Source organism: Branchiostoma lanceolatum, chromosome 5, assembly GCF_035083965.1.
Source record: "Branchiostoma lanceolatum isolate klBraLanc5 chromosome 5, klBraLanc5.hap2, whole genome shotgun sequence".
Lineage (NCBI taxonomy): Eukaryota > Metazoa > Chordata > Leptocardii > Amphioxiformes > Branchiostomatidae > Branchiostoma > Branchiostoma lanceolatum.
Window position 1 is genome coordinate 3,797,329 of NC_089726.1, and position 20,303 is coordinate 3,817,631.

Sequence of the window (20,303 nt, forward strand, 5' to 3'; positions counted from 1 at the left end):
TACAGAGGTGTCCAAGCAGATGGTGGGGCGTCCAGCGTAGATTTGGGAAAAAATCTTTCTTTTTTTTTCAGACAAAAAAAGAGCTGAAACCGCAATACTTGTCTGCCTGGAAAATATCTTTGATTTGTCCGTCCAAAATAGGGCCATTTAAAAGTAACAACTGGGAAGGAGGTCAATTTGGTTTGAATTTAAACTATAGCTATGAAGTATATTTTGTACTTTGTAAGAACATGTAACACATCAATCCGTTTCTTACTGTTTATTAGGCTTATATACTCGTGCCAAATTTTTCAAACGAATTACCAGATCGACCTTGCCTGAGGTGATTTGATAGGCTAAGCGTCGGCTTCAAGATATACATAAATATATTATATTTTGTGCCTAATCTGTATTCCGTAGGTTCTGTACATGGCTAGTAATGCCCTGATACTAAGGGGAAGTTACAAAGGGCGGGAGGTGGCCCTCAAGGTCTCGCGAGACAACGAGAACGCGTGGAACGAGATCGCGGCGCTCACCGCCATGGAGGGGGACAACCACTGCGTGGAAGCTCTCAGCTGGTACACGGTAGGAGCTGCGAAACGTCATTTCCTTCCTTATATGGTGTTTGTACTCACGTGACAATGACGTAATTAAGCGTCAGCCATGTTGGTTGGTTTAAGACGCGTGCATGTTTGTCATGGGCAACTTAAGTACGTTACATCGTTGTCGTCGAGGCCATCATCTGATACCAACTCGGCAAGTTTGGATCACCCAATGCCACTCCTCCTTGTCCTGGTCCTCCACCAGGACAGAGAAATCAGAATTAAAACTCAGCTGCACTGCTGAGGTCCACGACTCTACTAAGGGTGTCAATAAGAGCTGTGCGTCATCTGCCTGGGTTTTGTTTTCCTGGTGTTGGCTCCCCCAGTAATAAAATTAAGCTCGCTTGCCACCGGCTCAAGTGGCCGGGGCCAGGGTTCGTTACATGATCTTTTCTTAACTTGTCAGATTCCGGCCGAGTCACCCCAAAAGCAGCCGGACCACGTCACTGTGATAGTGGAACCATATATCCCTACTCCGGAAAAGAACGTTCAGGTGAGGAAACCACAATCGTATTCAAGACCGACAGGGCCGTTGGCATTGTAAAGAAAACAAGACCATTTACTTGAGTGAAACGACAAGGCCGTCAGCTTAGTAAAACAAACATCCACAACTGGAGCACATTTTGGCGCATGGTCTTCATTTTAGTCCTTCTATGTGATGTTGAGAGTGCTGTGGGGAGCGGTCGTGCAGGGACTCAGATGACAGAAGATGTGATATGTCTGAATAATCTTTATCTCATCAGAGTATCTCTAAGAAAATCCTGTCCTCGCCTCAGGTAACGACGTGGGGAAACGACGGAGTGGGAGAGACTCACAGCATCCCCGTCATGAGCAGCTCGGCAGAACTGCGCGACTACATGGAGCAGCTTCTGGAGGCAATAGTACGTACCGAGTAGCACTTCACGAAAACATTCTACAGACACCACTCTTCTGTTTTTCTCCCCGATTTCTGTCACTGTTAGCTTTGACCAGAAAACCCAGAAATCGCCACGCTTTTTCAGGGGATGGAGGGTCATGAAAATCTATTTATTGGACCTTCACAACTAAATCATCTATAACATAAGTGAATCAAACGTTTTTGGTAAGTAGGAGGCAAATCAACGAGATTTCGAAAAAACAAACTCAAAGTTGCCATTGAATAGTTTGATTGTCCTCGTGAATGTATCAATGACAGCCTGCTACATGTAAAAAAAAAGATAACGGTAGCCCCATAGCTTTTTGAAGGCCGTAGGATGCGTTGTTATCCACTGTGTCTAGGGCATGGTATTGGAAGGCAGAGCCCTCTCCTTTTATCTCCCCAACCGAAGTCATAGGTACCCATTGGTACACATGGACAGAGTGATTAAAGTAGTCTAAACGTAATGCTACATGTGATGTGCAGTTATTCAACCACTGACACCGCTTCAAACGCCCCCTAGCGGCACATCCACAAGCGCAGCTGGGTGCACCTGGACATCAAGCCGTCCAACATCCTGGTGGAGGAGACGCCCAGCGGCAGGAGTCTGACTCTCATCGACTTCGACGTCGCCCTCAAGTTAGTGCGCTGCAATGACGATTCCTCCTATCCCACTGTGTATCTTTTGTGACGAGCTGATTTCTAAATACATGATGTATGTCCACAATGCATAAATGCTATGAAAATTTCAAACATTTCATATAGCTTTCTTTATACATGTGCAAGGAAACTACCATTATATCTTTGGCTGTCACTTCGGTCTTCATAAAGACCAACCCATGACGGAAAGACCAACCCGTGACTTCGGTAATGGGTCAAAGGGACCAGATAACTGCCATAGTGAGACTAATTGCCCAACGCTGTTTTAGCCAACTTACTACGTGCAGAATCCCGGCCTATGTTAACATCCTATCGGATACAGCTTTCAATAACTGTCCATTGTGCTGCAGGCTAGACCAGGCCCTCCGTGCGAAGATCCAGTACGGGACTCCGTTCTTCCAGCCGCCGGAGGTCCGGACGGGCGACCAGGCACGCCTGTCCGCCAAGGCCGACATCTACTCCGCCGGGATCACATTCGCTCTCGTGGCCAGCTGTGGTGAGCTCGTTTGGTTGTTGACGATAAGTTTACGTCTATTGGCACTACATTTGCTGACCGAAGAAAAGAAAAGAAAAGTAAAAACCGCTTTGAAGGGCACCAAATTGAATTCCAATAGCTGATGCAAGAATAACTTCGAGGCGATGAACCTTTGGTAGAGATTAATGGTTACCCTTTCATTTGGACAAGATGTTGACTGTTATTGCTTTTTGTTTCTTCGTTCACTGAATTCCTTTTCATTGCCTTTATCTGCTTAGTAAAAATAACTTCTAGCCAAGGATCATTGCGTAGAAATCATAAGGTAGAAATTGTAAGGTTACGCTTAAGGATAAGCTACATGTGTATACGCCCTTTCCCTCCTCCTGTACCTGTTTTCATCTATTGCTTATCGTATCATGCACTTTGTAAATTTATTTCTTTGTTGTGCAAATAAATAAATAAATAAACAAACAAACAAACGCTTTCATTCAATGTTATTGCATTATGTTTCTTGTTGTTGCCTTTATTTGCTGATTAATTCTATTGACCTTGTATTTTTTTCAGCACATCCTTCTGCAGACTCCCTTGTTTTTGACGTTGACGACCCTTCTATCGTGATTAAGCGGTGTGAAGATTCACCCATACTGAACGGGAAGGGACTGAAGTTGGTTCGGGCCATGACGCACCCAGACCCGACCAGACGACCGACCGCGCTCGCTGCTCTGCAGCACTCTTACTTCAGTTAGACTAAGTCTAAAACGACTACTCATCTATGTATTCATCCAGACACTGATGTACAGGGTACGCTTGTCTTCATACCATCTCTCAGCCATTAATGAAAGATAGCGGACGCTATTTGAAACGTCTGATTCAAAATGGAATATATCCAGCTGACATTACTTGATTTATTTTATACCGATTACTCTGCAGTTTTGTCTTTCATCCATTTTTCTCGTTTCTAGACACTTCACTGCCGAAAAGATTGTTTACTGGAGAAATGCATTAAATGTATTTTAAGATTGGAAAAGAACATGTTTAGTCTCGTACATGCAACTGAATCATTGTATTTTTATTCTTATGGATTTTATATTTATCCACATATATTTAACGAGCATAAGTAGAATTGCTTGTATAATGCCTTCTAGTCGAGAACTTGAATACAAGACAAGAGTAAAACACAATGACAAAATAATACATAATTGCAAAATGGATAAAAGAAAAATGAATGTAAAAAGGCAAGTTGGTAATCTATCAATTACGAGAATCTACAGATGTGGACTATATGAAAGATATTTCAGTTTTGTAAATGTGAAAGTGACATGGACCCTCGTAGCAGTAAAGAACGTAATGTACAGTCATTGTGATGCTGTAGCTCTACTATATTGAAATGATTCTAATGGCCGTTTACACAGTATGACCTATCTCCAAGGGTTATCGTATCGCCAAGTGGCATTTTGAGAGCACTGTAAATATGCCGACCTCCCACGTGTGTCCGTTTCAGCCACGCCTCTTCCTAGTCCAAATAACATAAATACATATCGTATGCTGGCGTAGATACAAATCATAGCGTCTGAAGGCATATACAGGGACAAGTAACTTTGTCGTACACTTAGCTTGAGATGTCAGGCCGCGCGTTTGCAGCCCTGCTGCTCGGCATTCTGACTAGCGTTCTGTCACAACATCAAGGTAAGGAGCTCCTACTTACTTTTTTATTCATTTATTTGTTCAGCATGTACATGCCAGGGTTGCCCAACTAGCCGTAGGCTATTACTAAGGGCGAACCCATGTGCGGTAGGATATAACCCATGAGCATAGGACTGTAAGTTTTTAACCACTCACACCGGGAAGGACCCCTACTCTTTTCGATAAGTGCGGTGGGTTCTTCGTGTGGCTCTCCTCAAACACGGGACCTCCATTTAACGTCCTATCCGAGGGACGTCCCTAACCGAAGCTAGGTACTCATTTACACCTGAGCGAAGTGAGGAAAGTCGTGTAAAGTGCCTTTCCCAGGGACACAACATCGGGGCATATCGGTGGTTTCGAACCCGGTACCTCTCGGTTGTGGACGAAACACCCTACCGATTGCCACTGCCACTACTTGCTTTCTGGTAAGAACTTTTCTTATCACATTTTTTGTGTGTGCAAAGAATCATGTTGTTATCTAACTCAACCATACTCCTCGACCATGATGCAACATTGATTGAAACATGAGAAGACATAAAATGCCATCAGGTACGAGGAGCCCAGAACAAACATCTCTTACAGTTCTGACGAAAAGTTTGTGATACATAATTTGTTTCCCTATTGGACTATCTAAAAATGCCTTCTCTTTATTTGCATATCAGTTCATAGTTCGTGGTTAAAACCTGCTGTTCAACTTATCTTGCTCAGAGTCACTGACGAAAGGTATTAGATGCTACTTGAAACGTCTGAACGATTCCAAAATCATATCCTGTTGCTTGAGTTACTGTTATTTGGCGTGTCGCATTACCTGAACGTCTAACCTTCATCGGCGTATTTGTAATGTATTGCAATCTTGAATCTGATTTGAGGAGGCTAGCTATAGCTAACTATATAATATAGGGTGCTTCACAATTTCATTTGGTGTTCAGTTCTTTTGTTTGTAGTTACAATTGTAGAACCGTCATGGTTAAAATTGTTTCGGGCAAGATATGCATATCTTAAACGGGGACATCTAGCGATGCCAACACAATGGGTTCTTCTTCTCCACTCAGCCCTGTCCTCCATCAGTGAGCGAAGTTCTGCGCACAGTTGTACCGGAACTTTTTCAACACATGAGTGGGAATCAAACCACCTGCTTTACGGGGTGTAGATAAGGGCGCAGGGGTGACCTGGTAGCCTGGTATCCAAACCTGTTAGCTCCATAGTCTCCTTTCCGCAAATATTTGCAGAGAGGAGACTCGGGAGCTAATAGGTTTGGATATCAGGCTAGTGACCTAGAGTATTGGTTGAAACCGTGCTGACATTGCACGGTCAGCTATCACAAAAGCATTATTATCATGGAAGCTCATCTGTGTTGGTAGTAACTATAATACGATGCTAAACTTTCTTCCAACACTAAGGTATTCACGGATCAAATATTCAACAAACACTGACACAGGCCACTCCAGCCATCACCAAACAGTGGGCTTTTATAAACTTCCTAGTACGTTTGACCAATTGCTGACGTCACGTATCCATAAAGACACGAGTCAAAAAGGTCACATGCTTGTAACTCTTGCGAGTTTACGTTCGGACGTGATTGGTCATTATTGATCCTGAAGATATGGTCGTTGAAAATTTGATCTGTGAATACCTTAATGTTGGAGGAAAGTTTAGCATTGTATTACAAAAGCGTTATGTTTTATCTCATTACCAATCTATAGAGGAAGACCTGTTTTACCTTTACCTTAACCCCCAGCGGGGATTGGCCATAAACGTTGCATTCGGTCAAATTTTACTGGCGTATCAGTAATTGACGTCGACTCACTTGAAATCGGTCGTTTTCGTTGCCGCCAGACCGGCCGTTACCATGGCAACGGCCTCTAAGACCGCCCCCTATCCTTAACTATAGGACTAATGGTGTGGACCCGGACACCGCTTCTCCCCCCCCCCCCCCCCCCTGCGTCGTAATTAACCATGAACCTAACCTAAAGGTTGCAGACCACAGTATTTCTCCTATAGGGATTTATATAGTTAAGGATCCCAAGGTGAGAAGCTTCGACGCTTGAAAATTTATAGAAAGGTGCACAATTAGGGTGCCAGATTTTTATATGTTTGACTTCAAGGTTCAATCTACAAAATATCTGCAAATGAGGTGAAATTTGCCGGCTCGTTCTCCTTTAAAAGCCACTTTGATATGACCCCCAGCGGAGGTCACCGTACTGCAGGCGACTTACAATAGTCGGGCGGTAACAATATCCAGGCGCGAATCCAACCCGACCAAACAAACATCGTAATCAAACTCGTACTGTCTCAAAACTGACGTATTCCTCTGCCATTCACCACAGTTTCAGCCTCGCTAACGTGTACAGAAGAAAAACTACGGCCTTTTCAAGCAATGCGACGCACTACTTCATACCCGAACTACTATTGTCCACGGGGGTCGCCCATTAATACTGTGTTCTGCGACCTTAAAACGAGCCATTTGTATCACCAGGGTGCCCGGATGTTGACCCAACGCTGACCCCATGGAACCCTGGGCACGACGCCACCGCGCGGGTGGTTGTGGGTAGAGGACAGAACTACCTGCTCCAGTCATCCGCCACCTTTTTCTCACTGGAAGTCAAGGACGAGGGTAAGTCCTGGCGTCCACAAGACCTGTCTTCAGGGCCAAAACAAATATGGTCAAATGAGTCGCCCCAGATATTTTTTAGATGAATTGGAAACTGTATCTTGGTTTTATGATTTTTAAGAATGAAACATGTAAGCAAAGTAGCTTTGGCGTACTCCAAATCATGAACCGTAAACTGTAATGGTAATCATGTAGTCATGATCTTCATAGATATCACAGACTTTCACACTGTATGAACAGGGAGGCTTGTATTTGCTGACTTGGGTCTGACAAGTGATGCAGAAATAGTCCTGAGGTCAAGTGAGGTTATCGTGGGAAGCGATGGCGAGTTCCACATCGGTAGTGAGACCTGCCCGTACCTACCTACGCATAAAATGTTTTGTTGGTCACAGGGCGGGTAGTGTTCGATGACTTGGGCTCCACAAGTGACGCTGAGATTGTCCTGAGGGCCCGTGATGTAACAGTGGGAGAAGGCGGCGAGTTCCACATCGGCAATGAGACCTGCCCGTACCAGGGGAAGGCCACGGTGTCCCTGTACGGCCGCTCAGACGATAACGTCAACAGCACCAAACAGTTCCTGGTGACGTCAGGCGGGACTCTGGAAATCCACGGGCAGCGCAAGGTGGCGTGGACACAGCTCACACAGACGGTGCCACAAGGAGGACTCCCTAAGGTAGGTTTGGACTACAGGCATTCATTGGTGGTTGAAGAACATATAGATTATACCATGAGATATCAACTAGTGCTTGGTAAAGTTATAAAATCAATTGATCACCTACGTCCACAAGGATGACTTACTAAGCTGGGTCCGACATTAGACATGACCTTAGTCTTTTTGTACCGCTGTTAGTTTTTTTTTCAAAATGCATTCCCACAAAGTGACAGTTTGTGCTGATGATGTCTTAGAAAAGAGGTTGATCGAAGAGTCATCATCAGCTTCTTTACATCCTGCCGGACGATCAGTTCAGCGTCGGTAGACTCGTCCGTGGGCGGCGAGTCCAGCTTTACTCTTGCAGTGTTTGCCAAAAACAGCCTAGATGAAAGCTGTTGTTTGGCATGGTGTGTGTCTCTTTTGCCTTCTGGCAAACTCGTTAAGTTCCAAGTTCGAAGAGTAAGCACAAATTAAAAAGAGCCTTGGAAATGAGGGATAAGCATCTGTATACGTAACTATAGTCGTCACTACTAGCATCTCTGCTTGTATTAAGTAGCGTCTCTCCTGCTGTCTTATATTGTTTCATTGTCTAGCTGTTCTGTTATTTATTGTTGTTGTTGTTGTTATCTTTTTTTTAACTTGGCTTTTTGACAGACAAGGACGACGTGGCACTGCACTCAAGTTTTTTCAAACTTATTTTAACAATGCCACGTACATAGAACAATATACCCATTTTACACCTGGGAAAGTCGCGTAAAGTGCCTTTCCCAAGGGGTTGTTTTTTTGTTATTATTGTGTATTTTGTTGCTAAGGACAAATGTGGTCCAAGAGCAAAGGATAAAGAGAAAGATTTACAAGCTAGAACAATGTTCCATTTGCCGAACAACAGGGAACCTATGGTTGGGACTCCGCCCTCGGGAGTGGTGGAAGGGGCATCCACGTACACGTCATCGATGAGATATCCGGGGCCGTGGCGGACTGGCAAACCTTCGATACTCATGGGGACGAGAGCAACAGCCTAAGCTTGGCGTCCTTCATCGACCAGATACCGTCAGGGAAAATTGTGGCGCTGCAAGTGGAAAATTCAGCCGTCAAAAAATTGGAGGCTACCGCGATTGAAAAGATGCGGGAGTTGGGAAGCGTCGAGGTGGGCGCCCTAGGATTCAGGTACGACCTTTCTGGCTTTCATCAGAAGATTCCAGACGAATTGAGAAGCTAGTTGTAGGCCATTTTGATGCCTCAATCATGACTGCGTAATAAAAAAGGTCCATTTCCTTTACGATAACAAATTACCAACGTATACCTGAAGGAGATATGGTGTGACCGATAGAATGGTAGCAATAGTGTCATCGATGATGTTCATGTGCATACAATTACATTTATAGGTAGAAGTATGAGTCTCCTATGTGATTTCATTTGTCATTCTGATAATTGCATTTATTAATATAGCTACGTAACTAATAAACTTCAGGGATCCTTGGGTGTTGGTGGGTGTGAAGGGAGACCCCAGCCGCGCAGTTGAGCAGAGAATCCCGTATGTCGGTGAGTAGAATCTCCTCCCTCTCGACCAGTAGCGTCGTCCTTTGCAGTTCTGGAAGTAATTTTTTTTTCTAAAACATTTGATCAGCAGCCACGGCGCTTTAATGCTTAAATGGGGCTGGTCCGCTGACGATGTTGTGTGTTTAACTTCCATACTCTTTCCCAAATGCTGAGTGCTAAGCAGAGAAAGCAGTATGTACCATTTTTAGAGTCTTTGGTATGGTCCGGCCGGGGACCGAACTCACGACCCACCGTGTGCAAGGCGAACACTCTACCCACTTGGCCATTGCACCGGTACCTTTTATTGTGCATGAGTGTAAATTTTCTGTGCATCTCATTCAAGACAAAGAGACAACCGGCACCGCTGCCATCACAGCTACCTTTGATGCCTTCTTTGGCTCCTTCGAGGTCACCGTCACAAGTGGATGGCTGGGAGGTAAGGTTGAACAAATCCTATCTACAAAACATTTCTAAAGCAAAGTCGTGCTCGAAGCTTAATGCATAAAGAGTTTTCCTAACGATATACTAATGTCAGTACCATCTTGCAACATTAGAATGGCGTTGTGTTGTTTACCTTGTTGATTTTTATCTATTCTAGGCAGTGAGCGCTGTACGTTCTCGGTGGAGGGCACAGGAGGCGAGTACGTCATCAACCTGAAGGATGACGTCAGCTCCTGGCAGCCTGGGGATCACATCGTGCTGGCCAGCACGGACTACAACATGGAGCAGGCAGAGGAGTTCCAGCTGCTGCCGTGTCCGGAGTGCTCGAGCCATCAGGTCAAAATCAGCGGTATGAAGCTTCATTTGACATGGTGGACAAGTGACGTCACAACTTCTACCAACTTCTGCCACTAGCCAGGGTAGGGTGGCAGAAGTTGGTAGAAGTTGACAGAAGTTAGGAGTGACGTCATCCTAACTTCTGCCAACTTCTGCCACCCCCGGCCACAGGCAAAATGTAAGATGAAGTCACTCCTAACTTCAGACAATATCAAATTTCTAACTTCTACCAACTTTTGCCACCCCCAGCCACTGGCAGAAGTTAAGATTACTTCACTCTTAACCTCGGACAACATCAGATTTCGTCTGATGGCTTACAGAAAATACCGATGCTAGATATGACTTAACCCGATTTCAACTTCTGCCAACTTCTGCCATTTCACCCTGAGACTGGACATAATGGGGTATCATTGTAGTTTTCTTTTGCATTCTTGTCCCTGAAACCTTCGATCACTGCTTTACGCTCGACCTGACAGGACAAATCAAATATAACCACTTTGGTGAGATAACGGATGAAGTGGACTTGCGGGGAGAGGTCGGTCTGCTGACCAGGAACATCAAGTTCCAGGGGGAGGTAGAGGACAGCTGCTACGGCGACAACCGATGTCAGTTCTTCGACTACGACACCTACGGTGGACATCTCAAGGTATGCTTTAGAATTAGAATTGCAAGTCAATTAGAATGAAAGCTCGATGAAAACCCAAAGGTGGAAAATTTCCGGCAAAATGATAAGACAGAGGCGAGCCCTGCCGTCGAGGCGGCGGATGTCGCACTGGTGGAGGTCAAGGGTCACTTCCTCCAGAGTAATTCCCCACGATTGGTCCTACTGACCAATCCTACCATAATTAGAATGTCAAGTCTTTCTTTCGCATACAATATAATGGTTGCAGGCGAAAATAGTCATTATACAGCTCACAGTTCTACTTAACTCTGCACCTTTTTGATTTGACCACCAGATTCTACAAGGCTTCAAGAACGTGCATCTTTCCGGTATCGAGTTCACCCGCATGGGTCAGCAAGTACTCGGCAGCTACCCTGTCCACTTCCACATGGCCGGAGATGTGGACGAGGTCGGAGGCTACAGCCGCCCCACGTACGTCCGAGAGCTGTCCATTCACCACTGCTTCTCCCGCTGTGTCACCATCCACGGGACACATGGACTGCTGGTCAGTCTTTGTCGACTATGTGCTTAACGGTATAACGTTTGTGAGGCAGCAAAGCTGTACACCCATAACACTGATGACAGGAGACCTCACAGCAGTAAGAAGATACTAGTAAGATCTTACGAATGGTTAGTGTGTTAGGTCTTTCTTTATGTCATATACCATATTCACACACACACACACACACACACACACACACACACACACACGCACACGCACACAATCACACACACACACACAAACACACACACACACACACACACACACACACACACACACACACACACACTTTATCTACCATCTATTACGCCTAAAATAGTTACCCAAGCATCTGGATAAAATTTTGAAACCCAGTTGCTTGAGTAACTATTTTGGGCGTATCTTATTACCTGGATGTCTGATCTTCATCAACGTTCCCTCCATTACGTTTGCAGGTCCAAGACACGGTTGGGTACGACACCCTCGGCCACTGCTATTTCCTGGAGGACGGAGTGGAGCAGCGGAATGTGCTGGACCACAACCTGGGCCTGGTGACGCGGGCGGGCACGCTGCTGCCCACCGACAGGGACGACAACATGTGCCGCTCCATGAGGGACGCGGTCTACGGGGACTACGTTCCCAAAAATATCGAATGTCGGTAAGAAAATCTTGGAAGCGTATTTCTATATATGACAAATTACAAACATAACACGTTGTTTTGTATAAATCTACTAAATCAAACTGTTTTGAACAACTACTTTGCTTCCTCGTAAGAAAGATGAATTTTTCACTTCTTTACCTGTTTCCTTGCATCAGGATCTGTCATGCCATTAATCTTGTCTCATCTAATCATGATGCTGTTCAAGAAGGGTAGTCATTATTTTTCAATGTCTGCGTTGTGTGCTGATAATGGCTTTTGTTCTGTTGTTTTGCACTAAGGGCAATATCGACCTTCTGGATCGCTCATCCAAACAACATCCTCACCGACAATGCCGCTGCCGGGTCTCCGGTATGGATGTGCTTATTTTACCATTCTGATATGTCTTAGGAAACTATTCTATACCTTACTACGATATGTACATTGAACAGATAGGAAAGACCGTGTGCATACAGAATATCAAAGTTCTTTTATTCAGAGCCAAGTATTTACATGAGCCAACGTTTCGATGACTGTCTGTCATCTCCATTAGGGCAATACTGACTGTTTCGCCGTGCACTGAAGTTAGATGTTACTGCTAACAATGCAGTCCCAAACGTTCAGTATTGTTGCATTGATAGATATTGTATACCTTACTACGATCTGTACATTGTATAGATAGTAAAGACGGTGTACATACACTTATCTACAGCACTCTGGGATCTGGTACGTCTTCCACCGTGAGCCGACCGGTCTTTCGGCGGGCGCCCTTCCGATGTACCAGGCAGAGAGGACACCCTTAGGACGGTGCTACAACAACAGAGTACACTCCAATGGAATAGTGGGTATCATGTTTGCTTTAGCATACAGTAACATTTATATATAAATACAATTCAAACTCTACAAATGGATGAAATTGGGAGGTTTGTCATCGTCATATGCATGATCACCACTTTCCTTGTGAAGCTCCTTCTATTTTTTGTCAATTTCATAATACTGTAAATGCATTTACGTTCGCATGGCTTTTATTTCGCGGAACGGAAGAAAATGGAGCGTTCGCGGTGGTTTTAAGTTCGCGCTTGAAACAATAGTTAGTAGCACTACAGCCATAGGTGGGCAAACTGTTTCGTGGTGGATTATAGATAGCGCTGAAGAGTTCGCCGCAAAAACCGCGAACATAAAACTACCGCGAACATTTCTGCATTTACAGTATGTCATTTATGTACATGTAGTCACCCAGATGACGACATGTGTTGACTAAAGAACTGGCTGACTAAATAATAAAATATGAAACTGAAATGAAAATATACGACGTTGCTCATTATGATTAGATTATTTTCTAGGATGGCTTCAAGATAGACTGGGGAGTGAAGACCACTCAGGCCTCTGCAAAATCACCGGCGGAATACCTTTCAAGAAAGCCCGCACGGTAGGGTCCCATTCTGCTTATGAATCTACTAAACTATATTTGTGCTCTCCGTGATTAGCCTATATCCCCTTATTGTTCTCTATTCTCGTCATCATCAGTTAAGTAGTAACAACGTCAGCGATGCCATCTTGGCTAGAGGTTACCTACTGTGTCAATCCTGACGGAAATCAAATGGCCATGGAACAGGCGCCAGACGTTATTATTATTGCTTCAATAACATATGAGACAGACTAAATTCAACTATATATTGATGTCTACTATCATAATGGACAAACAACAACGAATCTAGGTAAATGTCGTCCCCCCATGATGTTTATCTGCAGGTACAAGCCTCACCAGAACGCTGATCTCTCTCAGCCACGCGTCCCGGCAATGGTGGAGGGTCTCATCGCCTTCAAGAACTGGGACGGCGGAGCCTGGGTTCGCGGAGGAGACATCTGGTTCAACAGATGCGCGTACGTTGGAGTATTGTCTGAACAATTAATGTAAAATGTTAATGAGTGAATGTCTCTTACCTTTGATACATAAGCACCCTGTCTGTCTTTATGGAACTTGCCAAAGCAACAAAATATCAGCAGATGAATTACAATGATGTTGCTGAAAAAAATTACCCTTTTTTAATCTTCAATCTTGTATGTTTTGTTCTCAGATTCGTGGATAATGGGAAAGGACTGACCCTGGCCAGGTATGTTTGTTTGTATTGCGTAACCGTTAAACCGCCTCATGGCGTAGCACACCATGTTTGTACTGAAGAGTACAAGCTGCATATCCGGACAGATATATTTGATCCACTCACACCGGGAAGAACCCCTACTCTTTTCGTGGTGGGATCTTTACCGTGCTCGAGGCTCTCCTCAAACACGGGAACTCCATATAACGTCCTATATCCGAGGGACTTTCCTAACCGAAGCCAGGCACCCATTTTCACCTGAGTGAAGTGAGGAAAGTGCCTTTCCCAAAGTCAACAAGACAAATCAGGGGACTCTGGATTCGAACCCAGGACCTCTGGGTTCTGGGGCAAACACCCTGCCACTACGCCACCGCGACGCCACAGGTGTAGTTAGCACGTCTACCAACAGTCTCGCTACTTACAATGATTTTGGGTATGGTTATGGTTCTTCGCTGTTTTTGTTTCTTTCAATCACGACTGACCCGTCTGTTACTGACACTTGTAGAATTTGGTTCCGTTTGTATTCTCTTCTTCAATATATTTTTCAGTTTAAGGAACATTAAACAATAGTCTACTGTCTCAGTGATGTTTTTTAAAATTCGCATATATTTAACGAGAATACGGCAAAAAGTACAATTGCTTACATAGTGCCTTCCACTCTAGCATATAAATACAAAACAAGAGCAAAACACAAATACATTACATAAGTACAAAGTGGATTAAAGAGTTTTTGTTTATCAGGAGGCAAAATGTAAATATTCAAGCTGTAGTTTTTTTAATCTTGTCGATTTAGTGAGGGTCATTTCCCCAACGACGAGGGATCGAGTCAGCAGGTCTGGAACAGCATCTTCATCGGAGAGAGTGAGAACGTGGGGACCGCCAGCGGGTCCAGTGTGTGGGGGATGGGCGGGGTCAAGCCGGTGGAGAGGAGTCTGCCTCAAGCCACGTGAGTTACGAACTTATATATGCTACTAGGAAGTCCTACCCTTGTGCCATAATAGACCGATCCCAAAACGAAGCCCCTTGTTCTATTTCGAACACCTCCGTCAAAAATAGTGCTTGACGGACAAGAACCAAGCACTGCCGCTTGGTTGACAATAATGGGGTCTGACTTCTGTTGAGCTTTTTTTTCTCTGAAGCCATTTTAGAGCGGGACAAAGAAAAAGGCAACGACTTCTTTGTTGAAGCCTACATCTGACGAGTAGAGTCTGTCCTACTAGCGCTAATTTTGACGGAGGTGTTCGAAATAGAACAGGTGGTCCTAAATGTTCGATGTGGTGTTCGACAGGATCGGTCTGTTGCATTGCCAACACAATGTTAGTAAGATGACGCCGAGGTTGCACTAAGATTGATTTTTTTCCTGATACAGACATCACAAACTCATTGATATTACGTCAGGCCAGTGACTAGCCTGATGTTCTTACGATAATGGAATTTCAGATTTAGGAAGGAATTTGCTTGTTCTCTGTTGTAGAGATTTCCCATTGCGAGGCTTTGAAGTGTACGATGGACCAGTCCTAGCCGAAAGCTGTACCTTCAGGAAGTTTGCCGCCGCCCCGGAGTATAACCGTTGGAGCAGCGCCATCGCGTTTAAACTGAAAAACAACTGGCAAACGGCAACGAAGAGTAACCTGACAGGGATGAAATACGAACATGTGAGGACATATTTATGTTTAGCCATAAGTATGGCTCAACATATTGTTTTCTCTCATGTTTCTTCTCCTGTCAAATCTTCAAATCGATTCATCTCTGTCATTTTTTGACCAAATGACCTGAAATTTGGTACAGAGGTAATGTAGGCAAAAACCAATGTACGTTCTTTTCCTTTTTTTGATATTGACCTTGAAAGTGATTTTATTGAGGTTTTTAGGCTATTTTTAGCATATCTTGGCCTCCTGCGCCCTTGTATTTCAACTGAATGACCTGAAATTTGCTGTATATGTGGCTTGAACAAATATTTAAAGGACTACATTCCCATTTTTGGCATACATATATTCAAAACGATTTATTTTGGGCATTCTTGACAATATTTGCCACTTCTGTCACTTTCAATACTACATATGACCTACAGGTCATTGACCCCGAGTGCCTTGCACCTGGCCAAGCTTGAAGTTTGCTTACGAGGAGGAAAGACCGGACATAAACATTTAACGTGATTATCGGGAAAACACCATGTTCCCTTAAACTCAGTGGTTAAATTGCAGTTTAGGAAATTTTATAACAGAAAACAAGTTAAATCAATGATTTTGTGAATGTTTATTCTAGCATTAGTTATTCCAGATATTTTCAAACTCCAAATTCTTCAACACAACACGGGAGATCGTTTCTCCTCAGACTGGCGCGACACTCCTGTCAAAATTGATTGATGATCTCTCTCTGCCGCCGACTTCATACATGATCAAAGGCGGGTGGTAGGCGGTGCCTTCCTACATGTCCTACGTACGGGCGTATGGATCGTAAAATTCGGCAAAAAAGGAATGATTAGGCCAGTAGAGTCAGTCCCCGGTAAGGTCAATGATTCGCCCCTTTGCGCTAGCTTGTAACGTTAAATGAATGTACCCTCTGGTGGCCAAACTTCACTGACAAACTTTCTCCCTATTATCATCATGAGCTTGCGTTAGTCTGGTACTAGTGACTATTATGTGCCGGGAATGTTTATCTATCGCACGCCTTGGAAGGAAGTTCAACCATGATAAATGGTCGGCCGTTGCGAAAATTTGGAATCCCATGCTGTTGATTTTTGTGATTGAATCTGTAAGAAAATATATTTTCATGTCGTTCATGTTTTTGGGACGGACGCCGGGACGGGGTGAATTTTTTCTATCATTTTCGTCCCGTTAGTAATGCAAATCGAATCGTGTTGCACAAGAGGCAAAACACTAAAAACGTGGGTCTTGTGGAGTGTTTTGGAGCGGGAAAATGCCGGATATTAGCGGTGCCGAACAGTGTACATCGTCGCGCGCGGGTGACGCTCCGTCAAAACAAATCCGCTGGTGGTCTAGCGCGGCCACCGAAAATAGGCAGAAACACACAGGAGGACTTAGCACCTTCGTTTATGAGGGCAATTGTGAAAATCTTTTGTTACAAATTGTTCGAACATTGAAACATTTGGATAGATGGTTTGAAACTGTTCTAAATAAAGAGATTTTTGTGTAGTTACGTTCGAAATGTTTCCAACGTATGTGAAATGAGTTCAAACATGTTATAAGTTTCAATTCTAATTGTTTGAACACTTTAGAACTGTTGTGACTTAGACATTCTTTTAATCAAAATAGTTCAAACATATTACAAATATTATATTAAAACCCTCTCGGTGACTTTGAATTGACCCAAATATGTTGTTTTTGGTCATTTCCTTCGTCTCCTGTCAAATCTTCATATGTATACTATGGAAAACTTCATTCTTCCCTGGGGCTGATCTTTTTTAATTCAATTTTGAACTGGGTTGATTATGCGCAAGAGTGTAATTTTCAGCGGATATTTTTCGACTGGTTTACATGGAAATGGCACGGAATATCCCATTCTTGCAAGGGGAGGATTCTTTAATTATTTCTTTCAATTTTGAGCTGGAATGATTATGAAAAAGTCCATTCTTTAGCAGAAGTGTTAATCAATTAGTGGATATGGTTGTGGACTGGTCCATATTGTGTTGAGGTGCTACTGGAAGACTCAGTTTTGGACTGGGGTGATTCATGTTTTTAGTGCAAGTATTTTAGAATGGTCCATTGTTATTTGGGGAGAGTCCATTTTTTGCATGGCGAGGAGTATGGCTAAACATGCTGTATTTGCTCGCAAATGTTGCCTTTCTAGTTCTTTTTTGTTTTAGGATATATATCAAAACCCTTGTCCTGCTGGATTTCCAAAGCAAAACTATACCCCTATATACTGCTGAAGTACCCAGACACCTTTAAAACAAAGGGTTCTAGTTTGATATTGCACATCTTTAGCTACTTCGCTTTACAGCAACCACACGGGTGCAACGTACGCATTCTAGAAACACCCTCAACCCGACAATTTCAAGGGCTATCATGCAGAACAAGCATGTGCAAACCGACAATTGTTAAAATATTGTTGTTGGGGGGGAAGATTTCATCGACCTCGACCAGTTCACCGTAAGAACAGACTTTCTTTTTACTGCTTTGTATAGGCTCATTTGGCATCATGAATTGTTTGCAGGTTCAAACCCGTGCGTTTTTCGGTGGCAAGGACCTACCCTGGTTCGACACGAATGACAGAGACGGGGATAAGACGTCGATTTTTCACGACGCAGACGGCAGCACCACCGGCTATCCCGACAGCTATGTAGTAGCGGAGGGCAACTATCTGGTCAGGAACCCGGGATGTGTGGAGAAGCCGGAGTGGCGAGGGTTCGTCTGCAGCGGGAAGTATGCACAGGTCGGTATGCAATATCATTTTCGACATGCACAGTCAGGTCATACCAAAGACTTTAAAAATTGTACATACTGCTTTCTCTGCTTAGCACTCAGAATTTGGGAAAGAGTATGGTTATCAAACACACATCACTACCGGTGGACCAGCCCCCTGCTGTAGTAACTTTCACAAATGTGTGGCCCAAGGGCTACAGAAACGGAGATGGGCGCCACCCCTTTGCGTCTTATCAAGATGCCTGGGATACTTTCACTAACAGCCAGTGTGCTTGATGTGCAAGGTATGCTTTTGTGATTCAAGTAAGCGCATTAAAAGGGTGAAATACATGGTGGTTTAGCTCTGTAGCGTTATTATCTTCATCTGGCACATGGAACTCATACCGCGCAGTTTTAAGTGGCATAACCTGCTTACCATCCAGGTTACTGTAGGCCAGCCTCCGTTAACAATATCTGCCAACGTTGTTGATTAGCGAATATGGGAACCGGTTTTACCTAGCACGGGCAGACATTATACTAAGTGAAACAATAAGAAAAACTGAAAACCGACAAGGGTGGAGAAAACGGGTTGCCAGATATTCTGTTGCAACGGCCAAATAGCTAGGCTAATTAAGAGATACATAAGATGAAAGAGTGAGAGTTATCTAGCAGGATGGAACAGATGCTAGGAGTGGTAGATTCATCAATAAGACCTTTCTTTAATGAGAAATAATTTGTTCCAAGTGCCATGGGCACGTGATTTTTTTTAGTTGGAGTACAGTTTATTTCTCATTATGTACTTTACCAACTCTTAGATTATCTTTTATGCTAAGACCTTTCTGTCCCTGCCCGTTCACAGCTATTCATCCACGTCGAGCAGCCCGCGAACCTGGCCATGACGATGGTCCGTGACGAGTATCCTGACCAGCCCCTCACCCTTCAAGGACCTCGTTCACAAGGAGCGAACGGCAAACAAAAGTATCAGCCTGCTCTGATGCTGGAGAAGTCCTACACCGTCCACTGGGACGGGCGGGCGCCGGGACAGGTCATCATCTATCCGATAAACTTCGACAGGTAGGACAGTTGAGCAGTTTTGGATCTACTCTGATTCATTTTTACACTGGAGCTAGGTGTCAGCTACTTCCTACCTGCCAAAGTGCCCAGGCTAGTAAATGGCCCCTTGCTCTCCACCAGGCTCCTCCAGGAGGCCCTGCCCCGTGCCATAGCCGCCGCTTCAAGTGTCACTCTCAATCTGGTCCTTCCATTGCTTAGGTGGTCTTCCTCGGGGTCTTGGGGGTAACAAACTTCTGGCTGTAGGCTTTGTTGGCTAATGTTTGTGGGGTCTTCTTATGACGTGTCCAAACCACCTCAGCCTTCTAGTCTGCACCATTTCCAGGATGGACTTTTTCACCCCAAGTTTGGCTCTTATTTCAACGTTTGGTATGCGATCACGGAGCGTGATACATGAAAGTGCCCGTAGGCATCTCATTTCAAAGGCCATAAGAGAAGTTCATCTGACTTTTCAGCTACACCATCCTATTCTGTCCACAAAACAGTGGCTACATTTCAGAAGATTATGTTGCTGCCCTCACATGTTGATATTTAAGTCTAACCTAACGAATATCTACATGTACTTCAGCGGAGACTGGCTCCGTCTGGGACTCTGCTACCCGCCAGGAACCATCTTCAGAGTGACGTACCAGTTGGAGAAACGCGAGCCGTACGCCATCGTGCACGATGAGGAGATCCACCCCGTGTCAAGCCTGAGCGCTGTGGAGGGTGGAGACGGCAAAATGTTCTACTTTGAGGAAAGCACCGGGTAAGCGAAAATACGTATTGAATTACAATTGTATTTCTCTAACAACTAAGATACTGTATTTTGAGCAACCCTGTCATGTACATGCTGAACCAATAAATAAACAGATAAATACTGTATTTTGTGACTTATGCTGTTTAAAACGACTCGCACATATGATAGCTATTACGAGACCTGCAAACATGCAAAGTCTGGTTATGTTTATGTTCGTAATACATAAAATCGAAACATTAGACCAAGGCCCGCGGGTTAAGCTTGTTGTCAAAAGTAGACTGAACACTAAGAATAGGCATTTCAGCTCTGTACATTGTATTTGCCTGATAGTCAAGATAAGACACAAAATAATGGGGTGTATTGTTAGTAACGCAATAA

The 20,303-nt window shown here is 44.1% G+C and overlaps 2 protein-coding genes across 2 annotated transcripts; both read left to right on the plus strand.

Annotated features, from left to right (window-relative positions):
- The first annotated feature begins 404 nt into the window (after positions 1-404).
- Positions 405-3,641, plus strand: LOC136436002 (cyclin-dependent kinase 2-like). The gene is made up of 6 exons (XM_066429716.1): positions 405-564; positions 988-1,074; positions 1,358-1,462; positions 2,000-2,115; positions 2,487-2,632; positions 3,176-3,641. The coding sequence occupies exons 1-6, from the start codon at positions 409-411 to the stop codon at positions 3,355-3,357; spliced, it is 792 nt and encodes a 263-aa protein (XP_066285813.1). The 5' UTR covers positions 405-408; the 3' UTR covers positions 3,358-3,641.
- A 589-nt stretch (positions 3,642-4,230) lies between these two features.
- LOC136434788 (inactive cell surface hyaluronidase CEMIP2-like) lies at positions 4,231-19,938 on the plus strand. Its single transcript, XM_066427842.1, has 20 exons — positions 4,231-4,297; positions 6,771-6,908; positions 7,298-7,578; positions 8,447-8,724; positions 9,029-9,099; positions 9,440-9,532; positions 9,695-9,886; positions 10,350-10,519; positions 10,830-11,039; positions 11,471-11,673; positions 11,955-12,024; positions 12,365-12,493; positions 12,996-13,081; positions 13,405-13,536; positions 13,731-13,766; positions 14,545-14,697; positions 15,226-15,406; positions 17,928-18,146; positions 18,975-19,189; positions 19,755-19,938. Exons 1-20 carry the CDS (start codon positions 4,231-4,233, stop codon positions 19,936-19,938), a joined length of 3,108 nt encoding a protein of 1,035 aa, XP_066283939.1.
- The last annotated feature ends 365 nt before the right edge of the window (positions 19,939-20,303 follow it).